Source organism: Aquarana catesbeiana, linkage group LG04 (assembly GCF_042186555.1).
Source record: "Aquarana catesbeiana isolate 2022-GZ linkage group LG04, ASM4218655v1, whole genome shotgun sequence".
Taxonomy (NCBI): domain Eukaryota; kingdom Metazoa; phylum Chordata; class Amphibia; order Anura; family Ranidae; genus Aquarana; species Aquarana catesbeiana.
The window spans coordinates 119,572,492-119,598,618 of NC_133327.1; the positions used below are offsets into that span (position 1 = coordinate 119,572,492).

General features: G+C 42.3%; 1 protein-coding gene across 2 annotated transcripts in view; it reads right to left on the reverse strand.

Moving 5' to 3' along the window:
- Positions 1 to 26,127, reverse strand: part of DZIP1L (DAZ interacting zinc finger protein 1 like) — an 85,863-nt gene that overhangs the window by 20,647 nt on the left and 39,089 nt on the right. For both annotated transcript variants that reach the window (XM_073625500.1, XM_073625501.1), the window contains exons 3-9: positions 25,966 to 26,050; positions 23,559 to 23,683; positions 22,394 to 22,546; positions 19,769 to 19,900; positions 18,022 to 18,084; positions 7,274 to 7,414; positions 3,855 to 3,906 (exon numbers count right to left, since the gene is read on the reverse strand). In XM_073625500.1, coding sequence (XP_073481601.1) covers positions 3,855 to 3,906; positions 7,274 to 7,414; positions 18,022 to 18,084; positions 19,769 to 19,900; positions 22,394 to 22,546; positions 23,559 to 23,683; positions 25,966 to 26,050 — 751 coding nt within the window. The remainder of the gene's footprint in view (positions 1 to 3,854; positions 3,907 to 7,273; positions 7,415 to 18,021; positions 18,085 to 19,768; positions 19,901 to 22,393; positions 22,547 to 23,558; positions 23,684 to 25,965; positions 26,051 to 26,127) is intronic.

Sequence of the window (26,127 nt, forward strand, 5' to 3'; positions counted from 1 at the left end):
AGATCTAGGGGTTCGATCAGCAGACACCTCATTCGAGATGTCAAGTTTGACGTACTCCGCCTGCAGATGGCCTTTCCTCACACTGTGGTGGTTTGGTCTGATATTATAGGTCGCACTACTTGGCATTTTGCCAGGTCTGTGGATAAGTTGAACAGGACAAGATTAAAAGTTAACAATGAAGTTGGGAAGTTCATAGCGCAAAACTGCGGTTTCGTAGTACGGCACCGGGAGCTGGAGATAGATACGTGGCGGTATCTCCACAGTGTTGGGGTTCACCTGAATGCGGTGGGCACGGATCTGTTGTGCCTGGGTTTGCAAGACAGGGTACAGAGGGCATTGCTTTTTTGACGGGGCACAAAGGTGTGAGGCTTTTACACTTTGCGCTGTGGCAGTTGGGTCTTTGGAGGCATTTTAAAACAACCTTCTGTTATTAGATTATTAGGGACCCATCTAAGGTATGGAATGCCAGTTATGGTGGATTAACTGGTAGTTACAATGGTGGTACGGCAGGGACCATAAAAGTAATTACACAGATACAAGGAAAATTCTGATACTTGGTGCCTCCAAGGATCGCCAACTTTAAAAAGTGTTATGTTTTTTACTTGGTAAATATTGGTTAAATAATTTGTTATTTGTTTTAAATAAAGGGGCCGAAACAGCCAATTTACTCCAACGGTTGTGTCAGGGCATTTTTTGGGTAAGGTCTTGTTGGGGTAACGTGTTGCCGGTACAGCATGTACAGTGCCTTGCAAAAGTATTTACCCCCTTGGCTTTTAACCTATTTTGTTACATTACAGCCTTTAGTTAAATTTTTTTTTTCTGAATTATATGTGATGGATCAGAACACAATAGTCAAAGTTGGTGAAGTATAATTAGAAACATATATACATAAAACTATTTTCAGAAATAAAAAACTGATAATTGGCATGTGCGTATTTGTATTTGCACCCTTTGTTATGAAGCCCATAGAAAGCTCTGGTTCAACCAATTACCTTCAGAAGTCTCATAATTAGTGAAATGATGTCCACTTGTGTGGAATCTAAGTGTCACATGATCTGTCATTACATATGCACACCTTTCTGAAAGGCCCCAGAGGCTGCAACACCTAAGCAAGAGGCACCGCTAAGCAAACACTTCCATGAAGACCAAGGAACTCTCCAAAAAAGTAAGGGACAATGTTGTGAGAAGTACAAATCAGTGTTAGGTTATAAAAAAATATCCAAATCTTTGATGATCCCTTGGAGCACCATCAAATCTATCATAACCAAATGGAAAGAACTTGGCACAACAGCAAACCTGCCAAGAGACGACCGCACACCAAAACTCATGGACTGGGCAAGGAGGGCATTAATCAAAGAGGCAGCACAGAGACCTAAGATAACCCTGGAGGAGCTGCAGAGTTCCACAGCAGAGACCGGAGTATCTCTATAGAGTTGGGTTTTATGGCAGAGTGGCCAGAAGAAAGCCATTACTTTCAGCAAAAAAAAAAAAAATGGCACGTTTTGAGTTTGTGAAAAGGCATGTGGAAGACTCCCAAAATGTATGGAGGAAGGTGCTCTGGTCTGATGAGACTAAAATTGATCAAAGAAAACGCTATGTCTGGCGCAAACCCAACACATCATATCACCCAAAGAACACCATCCCATGCTGTGGGGATGTTTTTCAGCAGTCGGGACTTCGAAACTGGTCGGAGTTGAGGGAGAGATGGATGGTGCTAAATACAAGGATATTCTTGAGCAAAACCTGTATCACTCTGTGTGTGTGATTTGAGGCTATGACGGAGGTTCACCTTCCAGCAGGACAATGACCCCAAACACACTGCTAAAGCAACACTTGAGTGGTTTAAGGGGAAACAGCAGGGCATTTTTTCAGCGGGAATGCAGGGGAACGCAGTTCCAGCACTAAATGTATGTAATGGCAAGGGGTGCTAGGGTGGGCTGGAGGGTCTATTGTTGCTGGAGGGGATCTAATTTTGAATGGAGGTCTATTGTTGCTGGTGGGTCAATTATTGCTGGAAGAGATCTACTATTGATGGAGGGGGTCTATTGTTGCTGGCTGCTGGATAGTCTATTGATGCTGGCTGCTGCGAGATCTGTTGTTGCTGCTGGGTGGTATTTTGTTGTGGGGGTCCATTGTTGCTAGGGGGGTCTATTGTTTCTGAGTGAATATATTGTTGCTGGGGGGGGTCTATTGCTGCTGGCTGTGGGGAATCTATTTTACTACTTTTCTTGCTATCATTAACAAATTTCATACAAATTACTTAGCACCACAAAGTTATACTTGACTCTGTACTCTCTAAAAGGGGCAGTACTGAGAGGTGGGTAGGAGATGAAACCAAGCAACGGTGCTCAGAGGTGGGTAGGGAGCGGAGATAAGAAGTGACTCAGAAGGGTGCAGTTCCTGCACTTATTCTCTGAGAAAAAAAGCAGTGGAAACATGTAAATGTGTTGGAATGGCCTAATCAAAGCCCAGACCTCAATCCAACAGAAAACCTGTGGTCAAATTTAAAGATTGCTGTTCACAAGCGCAAACCATCCAACTTGAAGGAGCTGGAGCAGTTTTGTAAGGAGGAATGGGCAAAAATCCCAGTGGTAAGATGTGGCAAGCTCATAGAGACTTATTCAAAGCGACTTGGAGCTGCGATAGCCACAAAAGGTGGCTCTACAAAGTATTGACTTTAGGGGGGTGAATAGTTATGCACATTTACTTTTTCTGTTATTTTGCCCTATTTGTTGCTTGCTTCACAATAAAAAAAAAATCTGATGCAGATCCTCAAACAATCCATGTTAATTCCAGGTTGTGAGGCAACAAAACACAAAAAATGCCAAGGGGGGTGAATACTTTTGCAAGGCACTGTAGTTATACAAAAGGGTCGGATACATCTGGGGTACCTTGGTCATGTCTCCGGGGCTGTCATCCATGGTTTCACTACCTAATTAGTCACTGACCCAGAATAACTATGCAGCCAGTGACATCCGAAAAGCTTGAGCTCCCTTTCTTCAAGTTTTTTTCCAAATCAATGACTCACTAATCAGTAGACATGTGCATTCGTTTTCGTCCAAATGCATTTTCGTCTGAATTTCAGGTATTTTCGTTATCGTTTTAACAAATGATAACGAAAGTGCAGAATCCGAAAAACGAAAGATCCGACATAAACAAATGCTTTATTTTCGTTTTCATTGCTACAACAGTTCGATATAGATAGGAGATTTGACATGATGATGACAATAGCGATCTGTGTCCATCAAACCTGTGGTCGAATGTGCCTAACCTTAACTCTATTAGTCCAAGATTATTCTACATAGAGAGAAAAGATTTGACGTAGGGGAGAAAAGATTTGACGTAGGGGAGAAAAGATTCGACGTAGGGGAGAAAAGATAAATAAAAATAATGATGATGATGAATGTTATTGGCTGATTGTAACCAAAGAGGAGGAGCAGTAAAATAGCTAGAACTAAGTACACACGTACTTTGGCTTATGGTGTCTGTTGAAAGTTCTCAGAAGATTCGACAGAGCAGGTAAACTATACGGCATTGTACAGTTTAGCTGCTCCATCGAATCTTCTTTGAACATTCGACAGACACCATAAGCCTTCAATGACAGATTCGACCTTAATTTGGATTTTTGGACGAATGCAATTTTTAACAAAAAACGTAATAGGTAAAAACGAATTTCGGGAGTAACTAAATAAATGTATTTTTCGGACGAAAACGAAATTCCGAAACTAAATATTTCAGTGTGCACATGTCTACTAATCAGTGAAGCCAAGAGCAGGATGACACCCCATAGTAGGCAGCTTAAAGAAGTTGCCCCTTTTATTATAGGTACAGTACTGTATAAATGTAGCTCTTACCTTCTTTGATCTCAATCTCTTTGATTTCTTTTCTTGCAGCCAGCTCCTTAATCTAGAGAAATTGGGTAAAGGAAAGGTCATTACATTGCTTAACCTCCCTGGCGGTATGATTATTTCGGATTTTAGGTGCCGAAAGCGGTACCATTATTTTGCATGGAAATTTGGCGTTTTATATTGTAGGTCTGTAATTCTTAACAATAACACACTTAAATCTGTCCAAACAAGAGTCTAGTAGATATCCCGGGTATGATAAAGTTTGAAACACAAAAACATAAATTATAATATAATAAATAAAAATAAATAATTAAAAAAAATAAAAATAAATAGTAAAAAAATAAATTACCCCATGATTCACTATCGCTCAATTCTGCAAGTGTTCTAATTTATTATCGCTGTTTTCTAGCTGGTCTAAAGCCATTTTTGACGTAAAGGGACACTTTTTGGTTGCTATGGACAATCTCCAGTTTCCAGGCAGAAAGAACAGTATATATCACATAAAACTGCATGCAGGGCATGGGCCAAAGCACTGGGGACAAAAGGGATGTGAAATCATTTCATACAGTACTGTAATCTGTAAGATTACAGTACTGTATGTGTTATGATTTTGACATTTTTTTGAATTTGCCGCCAGGCTCCGCCCCCGTGCGTTGCGACGCTCGCAGGGAACGGAGCCTGGCACGGAGAGGCTTCGGGCAGAGGACACAGCCCGCGGACACTGCGGGGGACATCGCAGGATCCCGGGGACAAGGTAAGTAATGCCACACCAGGATCCTGCGATGTAATCCCGAGTGTGGCTCGGGGTTACCGCTAATGGTCCTGATTTTTAACCCCGAGCCACACTTGGGAAAACCGCCAGGGAGGCTACAGCGGAGCTCCACCCGATTTTTCTACACTAGCTGCAGCTGATTACCGCAATGTCCTAATGACAAAACTGCACTTTTTTTTTTTTCAGGCTGTACCTTTCTTGTAAATAATCTCTTTGTTTCTTCCAGGAAGCACAGGCTGCGGTTAGGGGCGTGTTTTCTGCGGCTAATTAGTCACTTCCTCTTAGCTGCACTGGCTCCTGGGAGCTTGTTTCATTGTTCCCAGGAGTCAGTGATTCGGCCTGTTACAAGAGTCATCTCGAGATTTCCATATTGGGAGTGACGTCATTACGACAGGCAACCGGAGCTGTTGACGGCGCTCCTATTTCTGTCTAATGCGCATGCGCGAGATCAGGAGAAGAATGGGCGGTGCATGCTGGTCGATCAGCAGCACCGTATCCTGGAAGAGGATGCCTGTGGGCTTCACATGCCCACAGGCAAGATGACAACCGTGTAGATGTGATTATGTAAGTTTATTTATTAGGCAAAAACAGACAGCACTGTCACTTAAAAACGGAACAAGTGAGTTCCCTATTGATATACCATAAACAATGTCATTTGGCCAAAAAAAAAAATTAATCGGAGAGAGTGGAACCCCGCTTTAAACAGTGTTTAATTAGGAGTTAGCTCAGTCATGCTGCATAACTTTAGGTGAAAAGCAAATTCCTGTTACTGATTCCATCTGCACATGATTAGGCAATTTCAGTGAACAGAAAGTTGCTTTTCATGTGATTGGATAACTAAAGTGAATATTCACACAATTTATTGAGTGAAGATTCTCAACTCCTTAAATGTCCTTCAATACATAATGATATCTGTTTCCTGTGGGACCCAGCAGATCCTCCCACTCCAGGCAACTACAGGGGATACAAGACCAGTCACACCGCACAAGCCTGACCTCTATTACAGGAAACTCCTGCCTAGAGCCAATGTACAGAAGTTGTCTCATCTTTGATTACCTTACCGATCTGGAAAAAATTACACCAGGAAAACCAAGATTCCAATAAAAGGCATTGCTCTTGCATGGTATTTGTTTGGCTTGAATTTCAGCAAAATGTATTGCTCCATATGGTTATGGATTATTTAGAAATTTTAAAACCCTTAGGTTGGGTTCACCCTGGAGAATGCAGCAGCTCACAGCAGGAGTTCGGTGCGTCTCCATTCACCGTTTTAGGCCCGATTTCAGCCTGAATTTTTGGCTGCATTCGGACCTGAAACAGACCAAAAGACACACAGGACTCCTGTGCAATTCGCACCAGAGCCACTGCGGAGATGTGGGAACCAGCTCCATAGAGAGCCAGTCACAATCTCCTGCTATGCGAATTGGATGCGGAGAAACCATCCAACACGCAATAGTGTGAACCCAGCTTTAAAGTGTAACTTCACCTTTGGTAAGAAAAACAATCTCCTTTGGATGATCTAGGTACATTACAAAGATTTGACACACTTTGTAATATAGAGGAACAACATTGTCATCCTCTCCTCATTTATGTATATAGGAGCAACAACACAGCAGTACCTGCCCTCAAGGAGCTTACAATCTACAGTCCCTATCTCACATGCATACATACACATACTAGGGCCAATTCAGAGTTGTTAGTATGAACCTATTAGTATTTCTAGAGCATGGGAGGAGAACGAAGTACCCTGAGGAAACACACGCATGCACTGGGAGAACATCAAAACTCTATGCAGATAGTGTCCTGGTTGGGATTCAGGCTCAGCACTGAGGACTGGGTGTTGGAAGGCAGAAGTGCTAACCACCAAGGAACTTTGCTACCCACAACAAATGCATATTCCTCTGTTCATCTCCATTGCAAAGAAGGGGAAGGGGAATTAGTAGTTTATAGAAGATAGCTTGGAAGAATTATAATGTTCTTGGTATTTTAAGCTCGGTCCACAGGAAGATTCAAGGACACTGTCATTCTGCCAGGATTAACATTTTCATGTACTTGAAGAAAATTTTCTTAGCCTGAAAATCATTTTGAATTTTGTTTTAGGAATCTTTTGTAAGATGATGAGGTAAAGCTGTCCAATATAATGATGTCATATTTTTGAGTGCATACATAAATATTTTAGGAAGGAAACTAGCCAAGGTACAAGTAGTACTAATGCCGCGTACACACGATCGCACATTCCGACAACAAAATCCATGTTTTTTTTCCCGATGGATGTTGGCTCAAACTTGTCTTGCATACACACGGTCACATAAATCTTGTCAGAAATTCCAAACGAGAAGAACGCGGTGACGTACAACTTGTACGACGAGCCGAGAAAAATGAAGTTCAATAGCCAGTGCGGCTCTTCTGCTTGATTCCGAGCATGCGTGGAACTTTGTGCGTCAGAATTGTGAACACAAGATCGGAATTTACAACTACGGATTTTGTTGTCGGAAAATTTGAGACCCAGATCTCAAATTTTGTTTGTCGGAAATTCCGATGGAAAATGTCCGATAGAGCCAACACACAGTCGGAATTTCTGACAACAAGCTCCCATCGAATATTTCCCGTCAGAAAATCCGACCGTGTGTACGGGGCAAAAGAAGTCTGCACTTACCTTCTTCTCCTGTGACTTGATGACCTTCTTCTGGCTTTGTATTGTAGAGCTTAGTGTCTGCATAGTTGACTCGACCTGTTCATCTCTGGCCCGCTGATCATTAGACAAGGATGCTCTCAGTCTGCTGTTTTCATTTAGAAGCTGCAGAGCACAAGACAACAATATCATCACTATATGTACAGAAATATCTTGACTATAAGTAATGATTAACCAGTTGTCTACCAGGCACTTACACCCTTCCTGCCCAAGCCATTTTTCAGCTTTCAGCGCTGTCGCACTTTGAATGACAATTGCGCGGTCCTGCTACACTGTACCCAAACAAATTTTTTATCATTTTCTTCACACAAATAGAGCTTTCTTTTGGTGGTATTAAATCACTGCTGGGTTTTTTTTTTTTTTTACAAAAAAAAAGACCAAAAATTTTGAAAAAAAAAAAATGTTAGTTACAAAATTTACTGACAGAAAAAAAGTAAAAAAGTAATTTTTCATCTTCACTGATGTGTGCTGATGAGGCGGCACTGATGGGCACTGATAGGCTGAACTAGTGGGCATTGATGAGGTGCCACTTATGGGCACTGATGAGCCGGAACTTATGGGCACTGATTAGGTGGCACTGATGAGGAGGCACTAATATGCCGCACTTATGGGCACTGATAGGTGGCACTGATATGTGGCACTGATAGGCGGCACTGATGGGCACTGTTAGGTGGCACTGATGGGCAATAATAGGCAGCACTGGTGGGCACAAATAGGTGGCATGGATAGGCGGTATTGGTGAGCACTGATGGACATTGATGGGTGGCACTGATGAGCATTACTGGTGGGCATTGATTGACAGCAGTGATAGGTGGCACTGACTGGCATCACTAATGGGCACTGATTGGTGGCACTTGTGGGCAGTGGAGGGCACTGATTGCTTCCACTGATAGCTGCCATGGGTGGGCAATGGTGGGCACTGATTGGTGACACTGTGTTACACTATTGTAATCAGGGCACTGATGATCTGTGCCCTGATTACATTCCTACATGTCCCCCTGTGAGGAGATGCCGCTGATTGGCTCTCCTCTCCTCACACTCTGTCAGTGTGAGGCGAGGAGAGCCAATTACCGGCACTTCCTTGTTTACATGTGACTGGCTGTGATTGGACACAGCTGATCACATGGTTAAAGAGCCGCGGACGCGGCTCTTTACAGAGATCGGGGTTGCGCTGTGTCCTAGCAACACGGCACGGGCGTGATCGGCGCACTGCGCACCCGCGATCACCGCGCTGCGTGCCCATTTTGGGATGCTGTCATATGACAGTGTCCCAGGAGCCGCACTGCCCCGCCGTCATTTGACGGTGGGCAGGCAGCAAGCAGTTCATGTATAGTACTGTGCAAAAGTTTTAGGTAGGTGTGAACCATTGTGCTGCCATTTTTCTGCACCTCAAATCCTATGTTTTCATGCATAGGAGGTCGAAACATGACTAAATGACTATGCATGAAAACATAGGTACTGGGGTGTACAAAAATGGTAGCAGGTGCCCTGGACTGATGAGTCATAGTTTGAAATATTTGTCTGTACCAGGAGGCAGTCTGAAAAGTGGTGCAATAATGAGTGTCTGCAGGCAACAGTGAAGCATGGTCCAGGTTCCTTGCAAATTGGGTCTGCATTTTTGTAATTAGAGTTGAAGATTTGGTCAGAATCAATGGTGTCTTCAATGCTGAGAAATACAGGCAGATATTTCTCCATCATGTCATACCTTTAGGGAGGCGTGTGATTGGCCCCAAACTTATTCTGCAGCAGGACAACAACCCCAAACATACAGCCAATGTTATTTAAAACTATCTTGAGTGTAAAGAAGAACAATGAGTCCTGGCAGTGATGGTTTGGCCCCCATAGAGCCCTGGTCTCAATATAATCGAGCCTGTCTAGGATTACATGAAGAAACAGAAGGATTTGAGGCAGCCTACATCCACAGAAAAGCTGTGGTTAGTTCTCCAAGATGTTTGGAACAACCTACCTGCTGAGTTCCTTCAAAAACTGTGTGCAAGTGTACCTTGAAGAATTTATACTGTTTTGAAGGCAATAGGCGGTTACACCAAATATTAATTTGATTTGTGTTTCCCTTCTGTTCATTTACTTTTCATTTTGTTCATTGATAAAAATAAACTGTTAACGGAGGGCGCATGCACGAGGCTTTACATGGCGGACGTCTCCCTGTGAAGCTCCGCACTCCCCGCCGCACACTCGGGACCTTAAAGCACCTTTAACGCAGCGATCCGGCTCCCGTTTTCCAGCGATTACCTCCCCCGGACATCAGTGCTTCCTCCGGTATGGTACTTACGGGTCATCGCGGCAAAACAAAGCCGAAACCCATAAAAGAAGCGCTGGCCCGCGCTTCTTCCAAGATGGCGGCGAAGGCCCGAGCCCTGGCTGATCAAGCAGCGTCCTCTCCTGCACACTCAGAGGTGCTGGAGAGTGAAGATGAGACAGACATGCAATCTCATTCAGGCGGCTCTCCCTCCCTACCGCAAGCAGGTATGTCACAGACTGCTTTTATAAGGCTGATGGAAACCATGCTCCATAAGGCATTGAAAACAACCTCTGACCAAATCACTAACAATTTGACACGTGAGATCCGTGAAATAGGCCAACGCACTGCAGACCTTGAGACCAGGGTCGACGACATAGAACTCACACTGCAAGAACAGGCCCAAGAACATATTGCCCTCCGTGAGGAAAACGCTATGCTGTTATCGCGTCTGGAAGACGCTGAGAACCGTTCTCGCAGGTCCAATTTGCGACTCAGGGGTATACCAGAGGCGATTGATGATTTACAATCATTTACCACTGCTTTATTTCAAGAGCTTGAACCCTCTATACCCATCGAACGCCTGGAGTTTGACAGAATTCACCGGGCACTAACCCGCCGACAAGCAGACGGGCCACCGCGAGACATCATAGTCAAACTACACTTTTTCCGCACGAAGGAACAAATACTAGCAGCAGCACGGAATAAAATCCCCCTTCAGTTCCAGAGTCACGACTACCAACTGTTCACGGACTTAGCGCCCCTCACCATCGCTAAACGGCGTGCTATGAAACCACAACTGCAAGTATTACAACAGCACCATCTCAAGTACACATGGAGATTCCCATTTGCCTTGCAATTCTCCTATCAAGGACAACAGCATACCTGCACCACCCCTGAGTCGCTGCAACGCTTACTAGAATCTCTGCACCTGTCGCCCCAGACGCGTCAGCCTGAAACATCCCTACCTCGCACACCAGCCAGATCAATCTCCCAACCATACAACATGACCCCGAAGAGAAACAACCCCGATCCACAGTCCATCCGGAAAGGAACCCCAGCACGATCATCTGGAAACTACCATCCCAGCCCGAAATCTCAAGCCCTCCGCTGAAAGCATGACAGACATATATTCTTTTTTCCTTTTTTGTCTCCTTCCCCCCTTGTCTTTTCCAGCATACAGTTCCCTGGTTGCATCTTCCATGACTCTCTTCACATAGAACGCTTCAGTGACCGGGAGCTGCTGAACGACATCGGTTGGTTTAGGAACTAATACAGCTTCTTGCAAGCCTCCTCTACAGAGCTTCAAGGCCTTTTAAGGCCTACTCAGGTTCAGTTTAACATCCAAACTGTATTTCTACCTGCCTGTATAATGTATAATGTATACACACATTGTATTTTGGCTCATATGCTTAAACTGGTATACACAAAGTGTGCCAGGTTAACCCTAGTATTCAGCCATTCCCACTACTACATCATCACAATATAGCAACCATAATCTTACGAGAATTTACCCTGAATACAAGTCATGTTAGGGGTAGAAAAAAAGAGGAAAAATTGACTGATTATGTTGTATGTCCAAATTCCCTCCCTCCCCTTATTCCCCCCCCCTCCCCCTCCCCCCCCTTTTTTTTTTTTTTTTTTCTCCCCCTTCCCCCTCCCCCCTCCCTCTCCCTCCATTCCCAATTCCCCCCCCTCCCTCATGTTCTGCGTTAGGTTTATGCCTTATTACATGTTACAACATTGTGGGCTTTAACTTTAAATTGTTTTGATTAATCCCGACTGCGGCGGGGAGCTGTCATTGTGCTCCCTCCCTATGGTGCGCCCTCTCTCTGATTGGTCAACTGGTCGCAGGGATGGCGCATTTACTGGTCGGGCGCCACTGACCATTTGCCTCCCTGATAGGGGGCGATCTCGGTGGCGTGCCCTACACCATATGCCTTCTCCTTTCTTTATTCCCTCTTTTTTTCTTCTCTCAAACTCTCTCCCTCTACTTTTCCCCATTTTTTCTGTTGGTCGGCTCGCACGGGCTTGGTATCCCTGGCTAATAACTCTCCACATACCTAAACATGGCACCACTTAATGTACTCACTCTAAACGTTAAAGGGCTTAATTCTCCACATAAACGGGTCAAAGCCTTTCAGACGTTCGCATCCCTAAAAGCCAACATAGTGGCTCTTCAGGAAACCCATTATTCAAAACGCCACACCCCCAACTTCTTTAGCTCTAAATATCCGCAAGTCTTCACCGCCTCAGCAGACACAAAACACCGAGGGGTCCTTCTAGCTTTCCACCACACCACACCATTCACCCCCTTAACTGAAATAAGAGATCCAGAAGGTCGTTACCTACTCCTTGTAGGTCTGTTACAGGATGTTACAACAACTTTTGTGTCTTATTACGCCCCTAATTCAAACCCAAACCCCTTTTTCTCACATCTACTATAAATAGTGAAAACCCACTGTAAGGGAACCCTATTCCTATGTGGTGACTCCAACTCTGTTTTACAACCACATACAGATAAATCCCCCTATGCCCCCGAACACCACACCCCCTCTATCCAATTCCGTAAACAAATACTTAAGGCCTCCCTTTTAGACACATGGAGAGAATCCAATCCCACTAAGAAAAATTTTACATTTTATTCACACCCCCATAAATCTTTCTCTAGAATCGACCACATTTTTATTCCCATAGCATCCGCCCCACTCCTCCTCCATTCGCATATTCACCCAATCACATGGACAGACCACTGTGCTGTTATCACCACAGTATCTTCTTTAATACCACAGGCCCCTCAAAAATGGTGGTCCATGAACGACTCCCTCCTAACTAACCAATCATACTGCTTAGATATCCAGATAGCTCTCAAAGATTACTTAACTCATAATGCCACTCCCGATATCTCCCCTATACTACTCTGGGAAGCCCATAAGCCAGTCATACGAGGCACATGCATTTCAGTAGCGTCACACCTCAATAGGGATAAAAATCTCCGAATACACCAACTTGAATCAGAATACCAGAACCACTTCTTACAATTTCAAACTAACCCAATTGAAGCCCATAAAATAACTCTAGAAAAGACGAAACTCGAACTAGACCTACTTTTGGCTGAAGCGGCTGATAAGACTATCCGCAGGTCTAGTCACACGATCTACACCAAAGCAAACAAACCTGACACATATCTGGCCTTACGCCTTCGTAGACCAGACCGCGCTCGTGTCCCTATCAGACTTAGACTGTCTAAAGATAATGTGACAAGCAATCCGGTTAAAATTCTCGTTGAATTCCGTAAACAACTAGCAAACTTGTATGAGTCTAAAACAGCATTTTCGCCGAATCAGGCGGAAAGGCTCTTTAGCAATCTTCCTATTCCTACATTGTCTAATACCAGTCGTGATCTGATGGAGAGCACGATTACCACGGAGGAAGTCTTATCAGCCATCAAGTCACTTAAGCCTCATAAACGCCCAGGCCCGGATGGTCTGCCGAGCCTTTATTATAAAAAATTTGCCAGTGAATTAGCCCCCCTCCTTACCAACTCCTTTAACGCTATACTCAAACAACACTCCTTCGGCAGAGACACATTGACGGCACTCATATCGATGATCCCAAAACCAAACACGGACAACACCTCATGGTCTAACTACAGACCAATTTCACTCTTAAATGTCGATATTAAGATTCTAGCCAAAATTTTAACCCTACGTCTCAACCCTATAATTGGAGGATTGATCCATAAGGACCAAGTAGGGTTCATACCTAAACGACAGGCGAGTGACAACATCCGCCGTGTAATTCTCCTCCAACACCTAGCCCGTTCCCGTAAAATCCCGATGCATCTCCTTTCCTTAGACATCCGGAAAGCTTTCGATACTGTCTCCTGGCCTTACTTATTTTATATTCTCCAACGTTGGGGCTTCGGCCCACATTTTCTGGGGTGGGTCAATGCTCTATACAATCAACCACAAGCATATGTGCATTACTCAGGCTTCCGCTCAGACCCCTTTCCCATTTCACGAGGAACTAGGCAAGGTTGTCCCTTATCCCCCATTTTGTTTGCACTCGCGATCGAACCTTTAGCTGCCCTGATAAGGAGTAACCCTGATATTCGGGGCTTGGAGATTGCGTCTACCTCACATAAACTTTGCCTTTTTGCCGATGATGCTCTTATGTTCATCACATCTCCCCATACTACCATCCCAATCCTTTTGCACACTCTAGATAGATTTGCCAGGGTCTCGGGGCTCGAAATCAACCAAACCAAATCGAGGGCTCTCAATGTGTCTTTGCCGCAAGCTGATTTAGAAATGATACGTCAAAATTTTCCTTTTCAATGGTCTACCACTTCTATTCCCTATTTAGGGATTAAGCTGACAAGTGACCCATCCCACTTGTTCCAATACAATTACCTCCCAATGCTTACTCAACTAACTTCCCTTCTTAATCTTTGGTTGCCCTTGTGTATCTCCTGGCTCGGCCGCATTGCGGCTGTTAAGATGTCTTTGCTACCGAAGTTATTATACCTATACAGAGTCCTCCCTGTCACAGTCCCTTCATATTATCATAGGATCATACAAAGTAAAGTTTTTAAATTTATCTGGGGATCTAAAAGACCCAGAGTTGCTAGATCCGTCCTTCTTCGTAACAAGTCTGATGGAGGCCTTGGCATCCCAAACTTTCAACATTACTACCAGGCTGCAAGGCTGGCCCAGACGGCTCTCTACCACTCGAAACTCGAAATACCACTCTGGGTTAGCCTTGAAGCTATTGACTCATTTCCGCTTACTATAACTAATCTGCTATGGCTTTCCCCAGCATCTCGAGGCCCCATATCTAACCCAATCACACAACACACTCTCAAACTTTGGGATAAACTGAAAACACCCTTCCAACTGATTTCCCCGCACTCCCCCCTCTTGTCATTTCTAGGTCACCCACAATTCTACCCAGCCTATACTGAACCTTTATCATTTCAGTTCTGGGAGCGTGCGGGCCTGACTCGCATATGTGATATAGTCAATACTGACGCTATTAAATCATTTGCCAGTATCCAAGCACAAGCACAGCTCCCCAGTAAAGAATGCTTCCGTTATCTCCAAATTGCGCACTTTACTCAATCAACAATAAAATCTTTCACTGGATTGGATACTATGACAGAGTACGAGACTATGTGTGACTCGGACCCGCACGCTTCAGGCGCTATCTCCCGTCTCTACGCCCACCTCACTACACCATCCTCGCGTCTACCCGCATATGCACAGAGATGGTCAAATGATCTAGACATTAATATCGAAGCGGAGGATTGGGCGACTATCTGGACCAACACAAAAAATGCTTCCCAGAACGTGATTGCCTCAGAGGCAGGTTACAAGGTGTTGATGCGGTGGTATCTAGTCCCGGCTAGAATTGCTAAATTCTTGCCTGAATTTTCCCCAAACTGTTTCAGGGGATGTAGCGACAGAGGTACTCATCTACACATCTGGTGGACTTGCCCACTGGTGCAACGCTTCTGGGAAACTATATTCCAAATGGCGTCCACCCTTCACCAAGTCACCCTAAAACCCAGCCCAACGATAGCCCTGCTCAATTTAATTCCCCAGGACTACACAAGAGCACAGCTTCGCCTCCTTCTCCAGCTGTTCACCGCAGCTAAGCAAACAATCGCTAAGGCATGGAAAACACCCACGCTCAGTACAACCGAAACTAAAAATCGGGTCACACAAGCAATGGTTCATAGCAAGATTGAGGCGAAAATTTTGGATAAGGTCCCCCACCATGTCAGAATCTGGCAACCATGGATAGATCACTTCCTACCAGCTGGTATTGATGAACATTTGTTGGGACTCTAAATCTATTTGGTCCTAAACCTGAGACAGTGATGCCACACCTCCGCCCGTGCGACCCGGCCAACCCATACCCCCCTTTTGCTCCTCTTTTTTCTATCTATTTTTTCTCTTTCCTCCCCCCCCCCCCCCCCCTTTTTTTTTTTTTTTTTTTTTTTTTTTTCTTTCTTTCTCTTCTCTTTTTCTCCCTTCTTTTACCATTAATACCTATTGGTATTGTACTCGGTCTTATACAATGGTCCTGGTGGCTCCCACGTCTGTTTTCTAGGGAGTGACTCGGAACCTTTACATTTAATACTTATCTGGGGAACCCAGTTCCCTCTAAAACTTCTAGTTATTCAATCTTATTCGTTCATACTTGCGATTTGACTGAGTATTCACTTGTTGGTATAATCCTTTATATGCCATGTTGTTAATGATATTATCTATGTCAATGAAAAGCACTGTCTTATGCTACCTGACTATCCTTTTTGTAATGTATGGAACAGTTGCGTGTTAATTACCAATAAAATATTTGAAAAGTAAAAATAAACTGTTAACACTTCTATATCTGAAGCATTCCTTATTTACAGCATTTTTTTTACACCTGCCTAAAACTTTTGCACAGTACTGTATGCATTACCAAGGTGTAACCTTTCATTTAAATTAGACTTTTATTATTTTATTTTGGGTTTTCCAAAAAACAATACTGAGTCAATTGAGTTGAACGTGGGCTCTGTGCTCATTTGAGACATATTTCAAACAAAAACATGAAATATAAGAAAAGAAATGGGTCTTAGTAAAGATGGGTATACATTAGATTTGAAAGTAGTTCAAGATTTTGTTTGCTTTTAACCTTCAATTTTGGAATAAATGGACTTTACAAAACAAAAAACACATACACTGTTAGAAATTTCAGACATTCGAGAAAGATTTTCTATGTTGCTCCTTCAAATTTTCTTGTCACTGCGGTTGAAAACGAATGTCAATTTGATCCCACTAATGATTAGAAAACGGAATGAAAATTACACTGATCTTTCAACGAAAAATGTTGAATGAAATTCTACTAGTGTATACCCAGCTTAAGTTGTTTAAGAAATATAAGGCTGGAATCACAATACATGATTGATAATGTGTTTAATTTGAGAGAGCTTTTTGTGGTCAATACTTATGTAAAGGCTGTTAACCTGATCCTCCTTGCCATACCATGCTGGCCAGAAGAAAGTATTTTTCTGGTGACTTTGTTTGGCATACAAGTAGGTGTAAACTTTGGTCCAGTTTGTTGTTTTCTAGCATAATGCATTATGTTTATTAACTTTTGTTATATGTATAGCCCACAGAGGCTTTAAATAAAGCTATCTTAATGATTTTGCACTATGAGGATTCTGTTCTCTGTTTTTTCTATCTCCTGCTGCCGCTGACATCTCGTGTTGGAATTTGTTCGCCTACTGTGAGGAGGATCATTGAGGAGTTGGCCAGAGGACATTTGGAGGTCTTTTCTGACCTTTCTTATTGTAGGGCAAGGGGGTCAAAAACATCTGTTGAGTCCAGATCTACACTTTATTTGTCACACGTGATGTTCACTCTCCTTTGGGGTCCATTATTGGAGCTATTTTCGATCCATGCAGGAGGAATCCTACATACTGGATGTCACTGAGGACTGTTTGGGACTTTTTTGCACTTTAATCATGACTTTAGCCACTGCACTTATTCATTTGGTTTATTAGATGTCAATTAATGATATAATTGTTTCATTGAATTTTTGGCACATAGTTATGTATGTTTGCATTTGTACTAGCAAGCGCTGTTTTTGCATAGAGGTACCATCTTTGCATAATATATATAATGTACTGTATGTCTCAAGGCCTGGCATTAAAATTATGCCTATTTTTTAAAGCTGAAGTTTAAAGTAGGTATGATTTTTATAGCATAGGTACATTAGTCCAGCTTGGAGTAATATAGTTATGCATATTTCATACTTGTAGAATTCAGTAGAGTGTAGTTGTAGAATGTATAAGCAGAAATCCTGAACCATAAGATATACCCAAAGCTCATCTTTGCTAGATCCATCATCTACTAGATGCATCAAAGATATAACAAGGGTACACTGTGGAAGCAAGCTCTGTAATCAATATAAATAATCACAAATCCAAAAGAAAAGGGTACGACTGCATATCAGCTACAAAATAATATTAAAAAAATCTGTTTTTTTTTTCATTCTCTCTAAAATCAATATTAAATGAGAACTCAAATGAAGCCCTATGTGTTTGCGGTAGGGCAGAATACGCATCTGTTTTCCACCTACATGCTGACTTGTTGTTCCCATTAACAAATATGAAATATAATTAATTGGCTTCAGGGTATCAGTGTATTGCCATACTGCAATATACATAGACTCTCAATGTGTAATAATACTGAGACCCCAAATAATGAGCTGACATGGTCACAGGGCTGATCTGGCCATCTATGAACCCATGATCTTTTTTTATCACCCCATCTAAGCTAACAACTCACAGATCAGGTACCATTAATAAAAACCATGATACATAAGCAGTTTTTTATTACTGTATATACTGAAAGAAAACAGTCACGTAATAATTGTTACTATTATTACAATTATTATTTACCTCTGATTTTTCTGCTTTGTGTTCTTTCTTTATTTCCCTTAGCTTATTTTTCCATTCCATGCTCTAAAAACAACATAAAATTATGATATTTGAGAAGTATTTCCCATCATTTATTAATGCATCAAGCAAGGCACTATAGCCAACTGTGAAATGGAGAAGTTATAGGTGCCTATATGTCTGTCTCTTCTTTTTTATCATAAGCTGTTTACCTGTGATTTAATTTAATTTGTAATTCTATAGCACTTTTCTCCCTTGGCAGCCATCTTGGGGGTATTCAGTTTGTGTGCAAGGTGCAGTGTGGTGTGGCAGGCAGTGAACGCACAGCGTCCGAGTTAGGCAATATAGTTATATTGTAGAAAGGTTCAACCCAACTTATTCAGGCCCAGCGGGTAGGTACACCCGTCAGGAGCCACTTACAAACTTTGACAGCAGTCTGAAGACTTGAGAATGTTGACAGCAGCAACTGCAACAAGGAGCAGAATGTGGCCTGGACAGTCCACACTCAAAGGGGAGGCTTCCTAAAGTGACGTGGATGTAGTCCCTGCACTGTCCTTACTCCTCTGGAACCTTTCCCTACCCCTAAGCACTGCCCCTGCCAAACAAGGACCCTATCTCTACACTAGCCACTCGCATAAATCATGCCAAACAAGGGAAACAGAGTCTTAAAAGGGCTCTGCCTGACCCAAGATGTGGGAGGAAACACACACATAAACAGGGAGAAGTCACATGGGGCGTCAGCATCCAATTGGACAGCTGCCTCCTTGTGATCACAGGAAGTCATAGAGGAACCAAGTTCCTTACAACTCCCTTCCCCTTCTGCATTGCCGCTTCGGTTGAGCGTCACCTGCAGTGGAGAGTACAGAATGCACCTGCCTACAAATTGCACAAATTAACCTACCAGCATATCTTTAAAGTGTAGAAGGAAACCCACACATATACAGGGAGAACATGCACATTCAATGCAGTGTCCTGTCAGACCTGCTAATAACTAAGCCATTATGCAGCACCAACAGGGAATTAAAGTCCAGCTGTTCAGTCAGTTCAGATTACCTTCACAGAGCTTTGTAATTGTTATAAAATCTCCATGTGATACAAGGTTACACCTGCAAATAGCACTGTGGGTGAAACCTGAAATTGCATCATAATTTTCTAGTGCAGGAAGCTAACTATGTAATTTTAGTCATTTGCATACCTTAAGTACTTGAGCTGTTGATTAATCTAGATAATCTGTCATCAAAAAATCTATCGCATTGATTTCTGCCTACAGAGTGGTTCCATTGCACTCCAGCGGATCTGTGGAGCACCCTAATGTACATGCTCCTGGCTGGGACTGTGCACTGACACACAGGCACCACCAAAGAAAACAGTAGAAGCTAAAATGTAACAGGTGGTATGTGCAAAGGGGCAAGGAATCATGGGACATGTAGTCCTGATACAGTAGGACACCTGACTGTTGCATGATATAAGCAGAGCATGCTCCCTAACAGGAAGCATAAGGAGGAGATAATGAGCTATAGGAATTACAAAGTGAGGCTTTGGGGCAAAATAACAGTAAAGGACCTGGCAGTAATTCATAGTAATGAGCTGCTAAAGTAAAAAAAAGGTTTCCACTAGCATATAATATTACTTTAATTGCTGCACATTTATGTGATAAATAAATTATACAAGCCTCCTAAGACACCTCCTAAGAGTGTTTCTGCATTAAACTGATGGATTACCATGATTCACCCTTCCCTCAGATATTTACCAGTCTTTCTCTCTCCTCCTTAATGTTCAATATTTCCTTCTGCAGTTTCAGACGTTCCTGTCGGTCTTCTTCATCCATGAGCTCACCAAGATTTGTGGTTGCAAATTTTTTAGACTCCATCTCTTGAATTGTCTAATCAATAATGAAATGTACAACAATGTTACATTAAACTAGTTTTAAAACAACATGCCTTATGACAACTATCCATCATATTCCTGCTTGGTCCATGATTGATTTGCATGACTGTTTTCTACCAGAGCTCAGATCTGCTATAAAGACTCAAACATTGTGTCTGTTAGGATGAGCGCAATGCGTGGAAAACATTAAATAGAAAATATAAAAGACTAGGAGTTCAAGCAAATAGCTTTTCATTGGCTCATTCTGAGCTAAACCCACACTTGAAAAAAATTCTGCTAAATAGGTCATTCCAAATGATAATGGAACCCACTTTTGTCCAAGTATTTTTTCCACACACATTCCTATCTACTCCTCTTGGAAACCGTGCTTTTGGGTGTCACCATTGTTTTCCAAAACACCACTCATAAAATTCCATTGAACAAATTGCATTTTTGTGTTCTGGAATATTGGGGACAGAGTGCTGCTTGGTTGGGTCTGAGCATGGGCGGGCCCCTTGCATTTATTTTCCAAAACACATCATCTCAAAGGAAGCAGACTTCAGTAAAGGAATTAGCCGGCAACACAGGAAAAACTAAGAAAAAGTACTTCTTTACATAATTACATGGTTGGTAAGGTTGAATAAAGACAACAGTCCATTCAGCTCAACCTGTGTTGGTGTGTGCATGCAGAAAATCATTTCCCATATCCCTGTATATTGTGTTCGCTAAGATGTACTAACTCACATTATAGAATCCAGTGCAGAGAATGCCCTTATGTGCTTCAACAGTTAAGCCTTACTCAAAGCAGTTGCTATGAGTAAGGTGTAACTGCTGAAACTTGTAACAACAACTGACACTAGAAGATAGTTAAAGGTGTGTAGATGATTGGACCTCTGACAGTGGCATTTTAACAAAGGTTTCAACAATTTAAAAGACTCTGCTATCGGCGGCCTGTGAGGCTTGTCTTCTTCCCCAACAGACCTAGTTGCAACATAGCACCAGCTTTCCATGACATTCTGGATCATCTGTGATGCATGATCACTGACCCTAAATGATGTGTCGAAGAGGTGTTATGGGGTTGGGGGTAAGGGACCACCAAATGCAGAGAATCCTTTTGTACACTAGTTTAAAGCAATATTGCTTGTTATTGAACAGTGAAGATCTGTAGAAAAATGGTCAGAGAACCCTGTAGGGGAAAAATATAAACATTGACAAAAAACAGTAATCCCCTTTAAACTGTAAAGGGATGGTGAACCCGCGCAGTGGAAATAAAGGTCTGTTGGTGAGATTTTTGGAACTGCTGCCGCCCAACAAGCAGTCACCATAAATGGGGACAGCTGAGTTGATTAGTGTGATGGAAGGGTCTGGCGCTGTTCCTTTAATTAAATAATTCCCTACCTGTGTATAGGTTTCTTAAACAAGGCATATACATGTAAGGCGTTTAAATAAAAACGTGCAAGTATCACATGGTGATATACTTAAAAGATTATGCAATTGTAAATGATACGCAAACTGTAAATATATAAAAAATATAAAAAATATAAAAATTGGTGTTATCAAATCCCATGTATAGTAGTGCTGGTTAGTATTCCAAAAGGCGTTAGGTAGCCTTTTGGCCACATCCATTGGTGATCATCCAAAGTCTATAGATAGCTTTACTCTCCATGATGTAGTGACAGCTATGTAGAAATGTGTCAAGGAAATCCAATTCATCCCCATGCTCAAATAAATGTGCATGCACTCCGAACAGTCCACAGAACTGTGCAGGACCATACGCACATTCACATGTGCCTGTGCGCATGCACATATGAGTGAGCCTTAGCGTGCTCTTGAGCATGCAGATTTGAATAGCCTTTGGCGCCCAGTGGTCTATTTTAAGTCTGTGTTCTGACCCATCCTGTCGACTCTGCCTGTTCCTGAAACTCTGTTGATGGCTCTGGCTTGTGACCTGACGTTTCCTCCTGCCAGCTGTTTCTTCTCTCTTGCCCGATACTGACCTTGGCCTGGCTCTGATTCCTGGTTTCTGATTCCCTACCTCTGCTGCCCGATTGTTGCCAAATTCTACATTCCTGAAAATGCATCAGAGATCTTGCACCTGACATCTTTCCTGCTGTACTGCCTTCAGCTCCGCATCTACAAGGCCTCCCACCTGGATCTCCTACGGCTACGGGCACCTGTGCCACTCTGTGCCCTGTTATACCCTGTTATTAACCCCAGAGAAAATGGGACAAGAGGTGTAAGGGAAGCTCTCTCGTCAACTCAGCCTCGACCAGGTATGTGACAAAATGCTTCCCATTTGAACTGAGAAGCAGTAGATTATAATGTTTAAGCCTTTAATATTTATATTCTGCTTTTGGTGTCCCTCTAAAATAGTTTCAGGAATCTAACAGAGCATCATAGGTTTTTGCTCACTGAATTTGCTCACACATTTTCAGATCTTGAAGTAATACATACAAAAGGCTTTTGGCAGAAACTATTCTCTGTGGTAGCAAACCCACTTTCTACTTACAGCTGTATTTTTAAGGGTAATATCTTCGATCTGAGAGAAGAGCTGTTGTCGGAGTTTATCCATATCATTCTGCAGCTTGCTTCGCTCTTCGTCCTTCCATCTCTCAAACTCTCTCTTGATGTTTTCCTCTCTCTGGCGAATTTCCTCCAGCTCCTGAAAGTAGACAATTAAGGGCCTTATTTTTTTTTGAGGTTAGATACACTTTAGCCAATACTAAATAGAAAGCTAAAATGCAGCACAAAGATATGGTACAAACAGCCCATAACTGTTTGCCATAGTCCTAACCCAGCTCTGACACCAGCTATGAAGCAACAGTATTTTTTATAGCAGTGGCCTCCAAATTGTGGCCCATGGGCCAGATGCAGCCCTTTGCTAGCCTTTATCTGGCCCTTGGGTCACTATTCCTCCCACTGATGTGAGGCACTATTTTTCCCACTGACACCATTGATGAGGGCTTATCCTTCCACTGACATAAAAAACGGGCCCATTTCTTCCACTGAAACCAATGATGGAGCACTATTCCTCCCAGTGACACCAATGATGGGGCACTATTCCTCTCACTTGACACCAATGATGGGGCACTATGCCTCCCACTGACACCAACAACAGGGAGCTTTTGCTCCCACTGACACCAATGATAGGGCACCATTCTTCCCATTGACACCAATAATGGTACACCATTTCTCCTACTAATAACATTTATGGGGAACAATTCCTTCTCCTACTGATCACAGGCTTTATGTAACTGTTTTTCTCCCACTAACCACCAAGCCAGAGGCATTATTAAATGGCCACAGTCCAGCCCCCTGAAGTCTGAAGGAAAATAATCTGGCCCTTTGTTTAACAAGTTCAGAGGCCCCTGTTTTATACGAACTGCTGTACATACAAATAGAACATGGTAGGTGTCTATGACAAGACCTCTTCTAACACCTAGATCAGCCTTTCTCAACCAGAGTTTCTCCAGAAGTTGTGAGGGGTTCCTCGAGACCAGAAAGTTATTTTTAAGGGTTACTCTAGGTTAAAAGGTTTGATAAAGGCTGAGCTACTTATGCAAAGGCAATTTTAGATCCAGCCTTAGATGTCACATATGCTTACATTCTCAGTCTGCTGGTAGGCATTATCCTAAATTATCCCTAATGCAAATCTTCTTTAAATTGTGCATCACCTGCATCCTTCTCTGATGTTCCATCTCCCTTTCTGCCTCCAGCTGAGACTGAGTCTTCTGTAATTTGTATTTAAGCTCTTCAATGCCATCTTCCATCTGTTCCACCTGTTTCTTTTTCTGCCTCTCTGTAAAAAAACGAAAGCAGGAAAGGCTCAAAACGGTCTCATAAGATGTGCACAATCCTCAATACAGCATATTAGTAAGGTACAAAGATAACACTACTCTCACAGATAGCAAACATAACAGTAGAAAATATATAGGCCAGCTAATGTTGTACTGGTTACATCAAGAATCCAGTACAGTATAATAGATGGAATAGAAGAAATCAAGAATTGAAATCCAACACAGGAAATTGTCAATGGCAATTGTTCTCTTCTGTTTTATTTTCATCAAAATAGTTACCTAAAGCTGTATTAAACTCAAAACTCAAAAATATAATATATTGCAGTTTACCAAATCATTATATGTGGTGGCTAGTGGCTACATTACCTTCCTTTTTTTCCATCCTGGTGATCTAGACAGTAACATATTTCATGCCTTAAGTCTCATGTACACTGAGTTTATGAGCTTTTGGCATTTTTTTGACAAAGCCCCTGAACTCAACTCAATAAAAGCCTGTGTGTCCATGTACACTTGAGGGTTTATTTACTAAAGGCAAATCCACTGTGTGCTACATGTGCACTTGGAAGTGCAGTCGCAGTAGATCTGAGGGGGACATGCAAGGAAAATAAAAAACAGCATTTTTTCTTGTACGTGATTGGAGTATAGAAATCAGCAGAGCTTCCCCCTCATTTCAGATCTTCCCCTCAGATCTACAGCGACTGCACTTCCAAGTGCACTTGCAGTGCACAGTGGATTTGCCTTTAGTAAATCAACCCCATAGTCTTTTATCAAAGTTTAGGATCAGCAGAGTTTATGGGCAGTTAAACATCCCTTTCCTGAACATAGACAAAGAGGACAGTGTCCAGAAAGAGATTCTTCAATAAGGAACAAAAAGGTATGTATAAAAAATAATATTAAACTTTATTAGAAAAATTAATCCACACATAAAACAACATATTCACATAGTCATCTATAAATGAAACATCATAAAAAGGTCCATAAATAGTAAACATGTTATTCATACAAAGTCATAACAAAGTATATAATGATATATAATGAAACAAGTTGTGTAGCATCCATGGAACTCAACGCGTTTCGTGGATCGTATTAATGTTCACTCATCAGGAGTTTGATGTGATAAAAATATTAATGCATGATAGAAATATTAATCTCATGTAGGTCTGTATAGAGGAAAAAAAAGAAAAAAAAAGAAAAAAGGAAAAGAAATAATATAATCAGTATACTCCACAAATAAATGGGAGAGTATGATACTGGATGGCTTTGCTACTCACATGCCACCTCAAAAAAAGGGCTCAGTATCAGGGAGGAGAAGTGGAGGCACACGGATGAATGCCTGTCATGGGGTTCAGGTGGGGAAGAACTGCCCCAGAATAACAGGTCGTGGGGAATCAGCCAGGACCTCTGGTGTGGTTCATATAATGTGTATTCATGTGAGCCAGTCAATTCTAGAATAAATATATGTATGGCAAATAGTATTAGAATGTGTAATAAATAAAAAAATAAAAAAATTGTATTGCTGAAATAATGTGTTGAGTGAATCAAGAAAAAAAGACAAAAAATGTGCCAAAGTGGGAAATCCAAGGAGCCGCCATAAGGGCAGTGTGCAATGTGAAATGGTAACTAGTCCCAGTTAAATAACCCCCAGCCTGTGGGCGGGACCCCTCCAACATCATATAAACACTGCTCCAAAGGAGGACCAGGCCAGATAATGTGCAGTGTGAGATGAACAACAAGACCGCGGCAACACGGCGGAAGCAGCCGCTTGACGGGCATGGAGACATGGCGTTGAGGCGCAATGTGGCTCCACCCGCCCACACCCTGGATACAATGAGAGACGGGGAAGGAGGTGACGAACCGCGCCTCGCAACCCCAGAACAAGCAGATCCAGACAGATCCTCCCACTGAGCCCAATCAAGTAGAGACAGGTGGATAAAAAACAGAAATGATAATGAGAAAGTCAAAATAAAAATATGTATATATAAAAAAAGAAGAAGAGAAAAAAGATTGTTATCTATTCAATTGAGGTGTTATAGTATGATAACTATTGGGTGTAAATATATATATATATATATATATATATATATATATATATATATATATATATGAGTGTAAATAAGATGGTGCTGCATCACCTACAGTATTGCAACTGGCCACAAGGTGGCATCTGTGCCATGCACAAACACTGGATATTAACACAGCCATGCCAAGTTATTTATTCTATAAAGCTCAATGGTGAGCAATAACTAAAAAACAGCAGCAGCAAAGTGACGGTTGCTAAAGTTACCAGTATCAGTGACTTCTGGGTGTCTACGCTGGAGATGTCCCTGTAGGTAGGAGTAGTTCATAAAGGCTTTATCACATAACTGACACTGTGAACAGAAAAGAACATTACTTTTTATAAAATATGCATATTGTGATGTTTATAAAAGGGCAGACAATGGGGTTT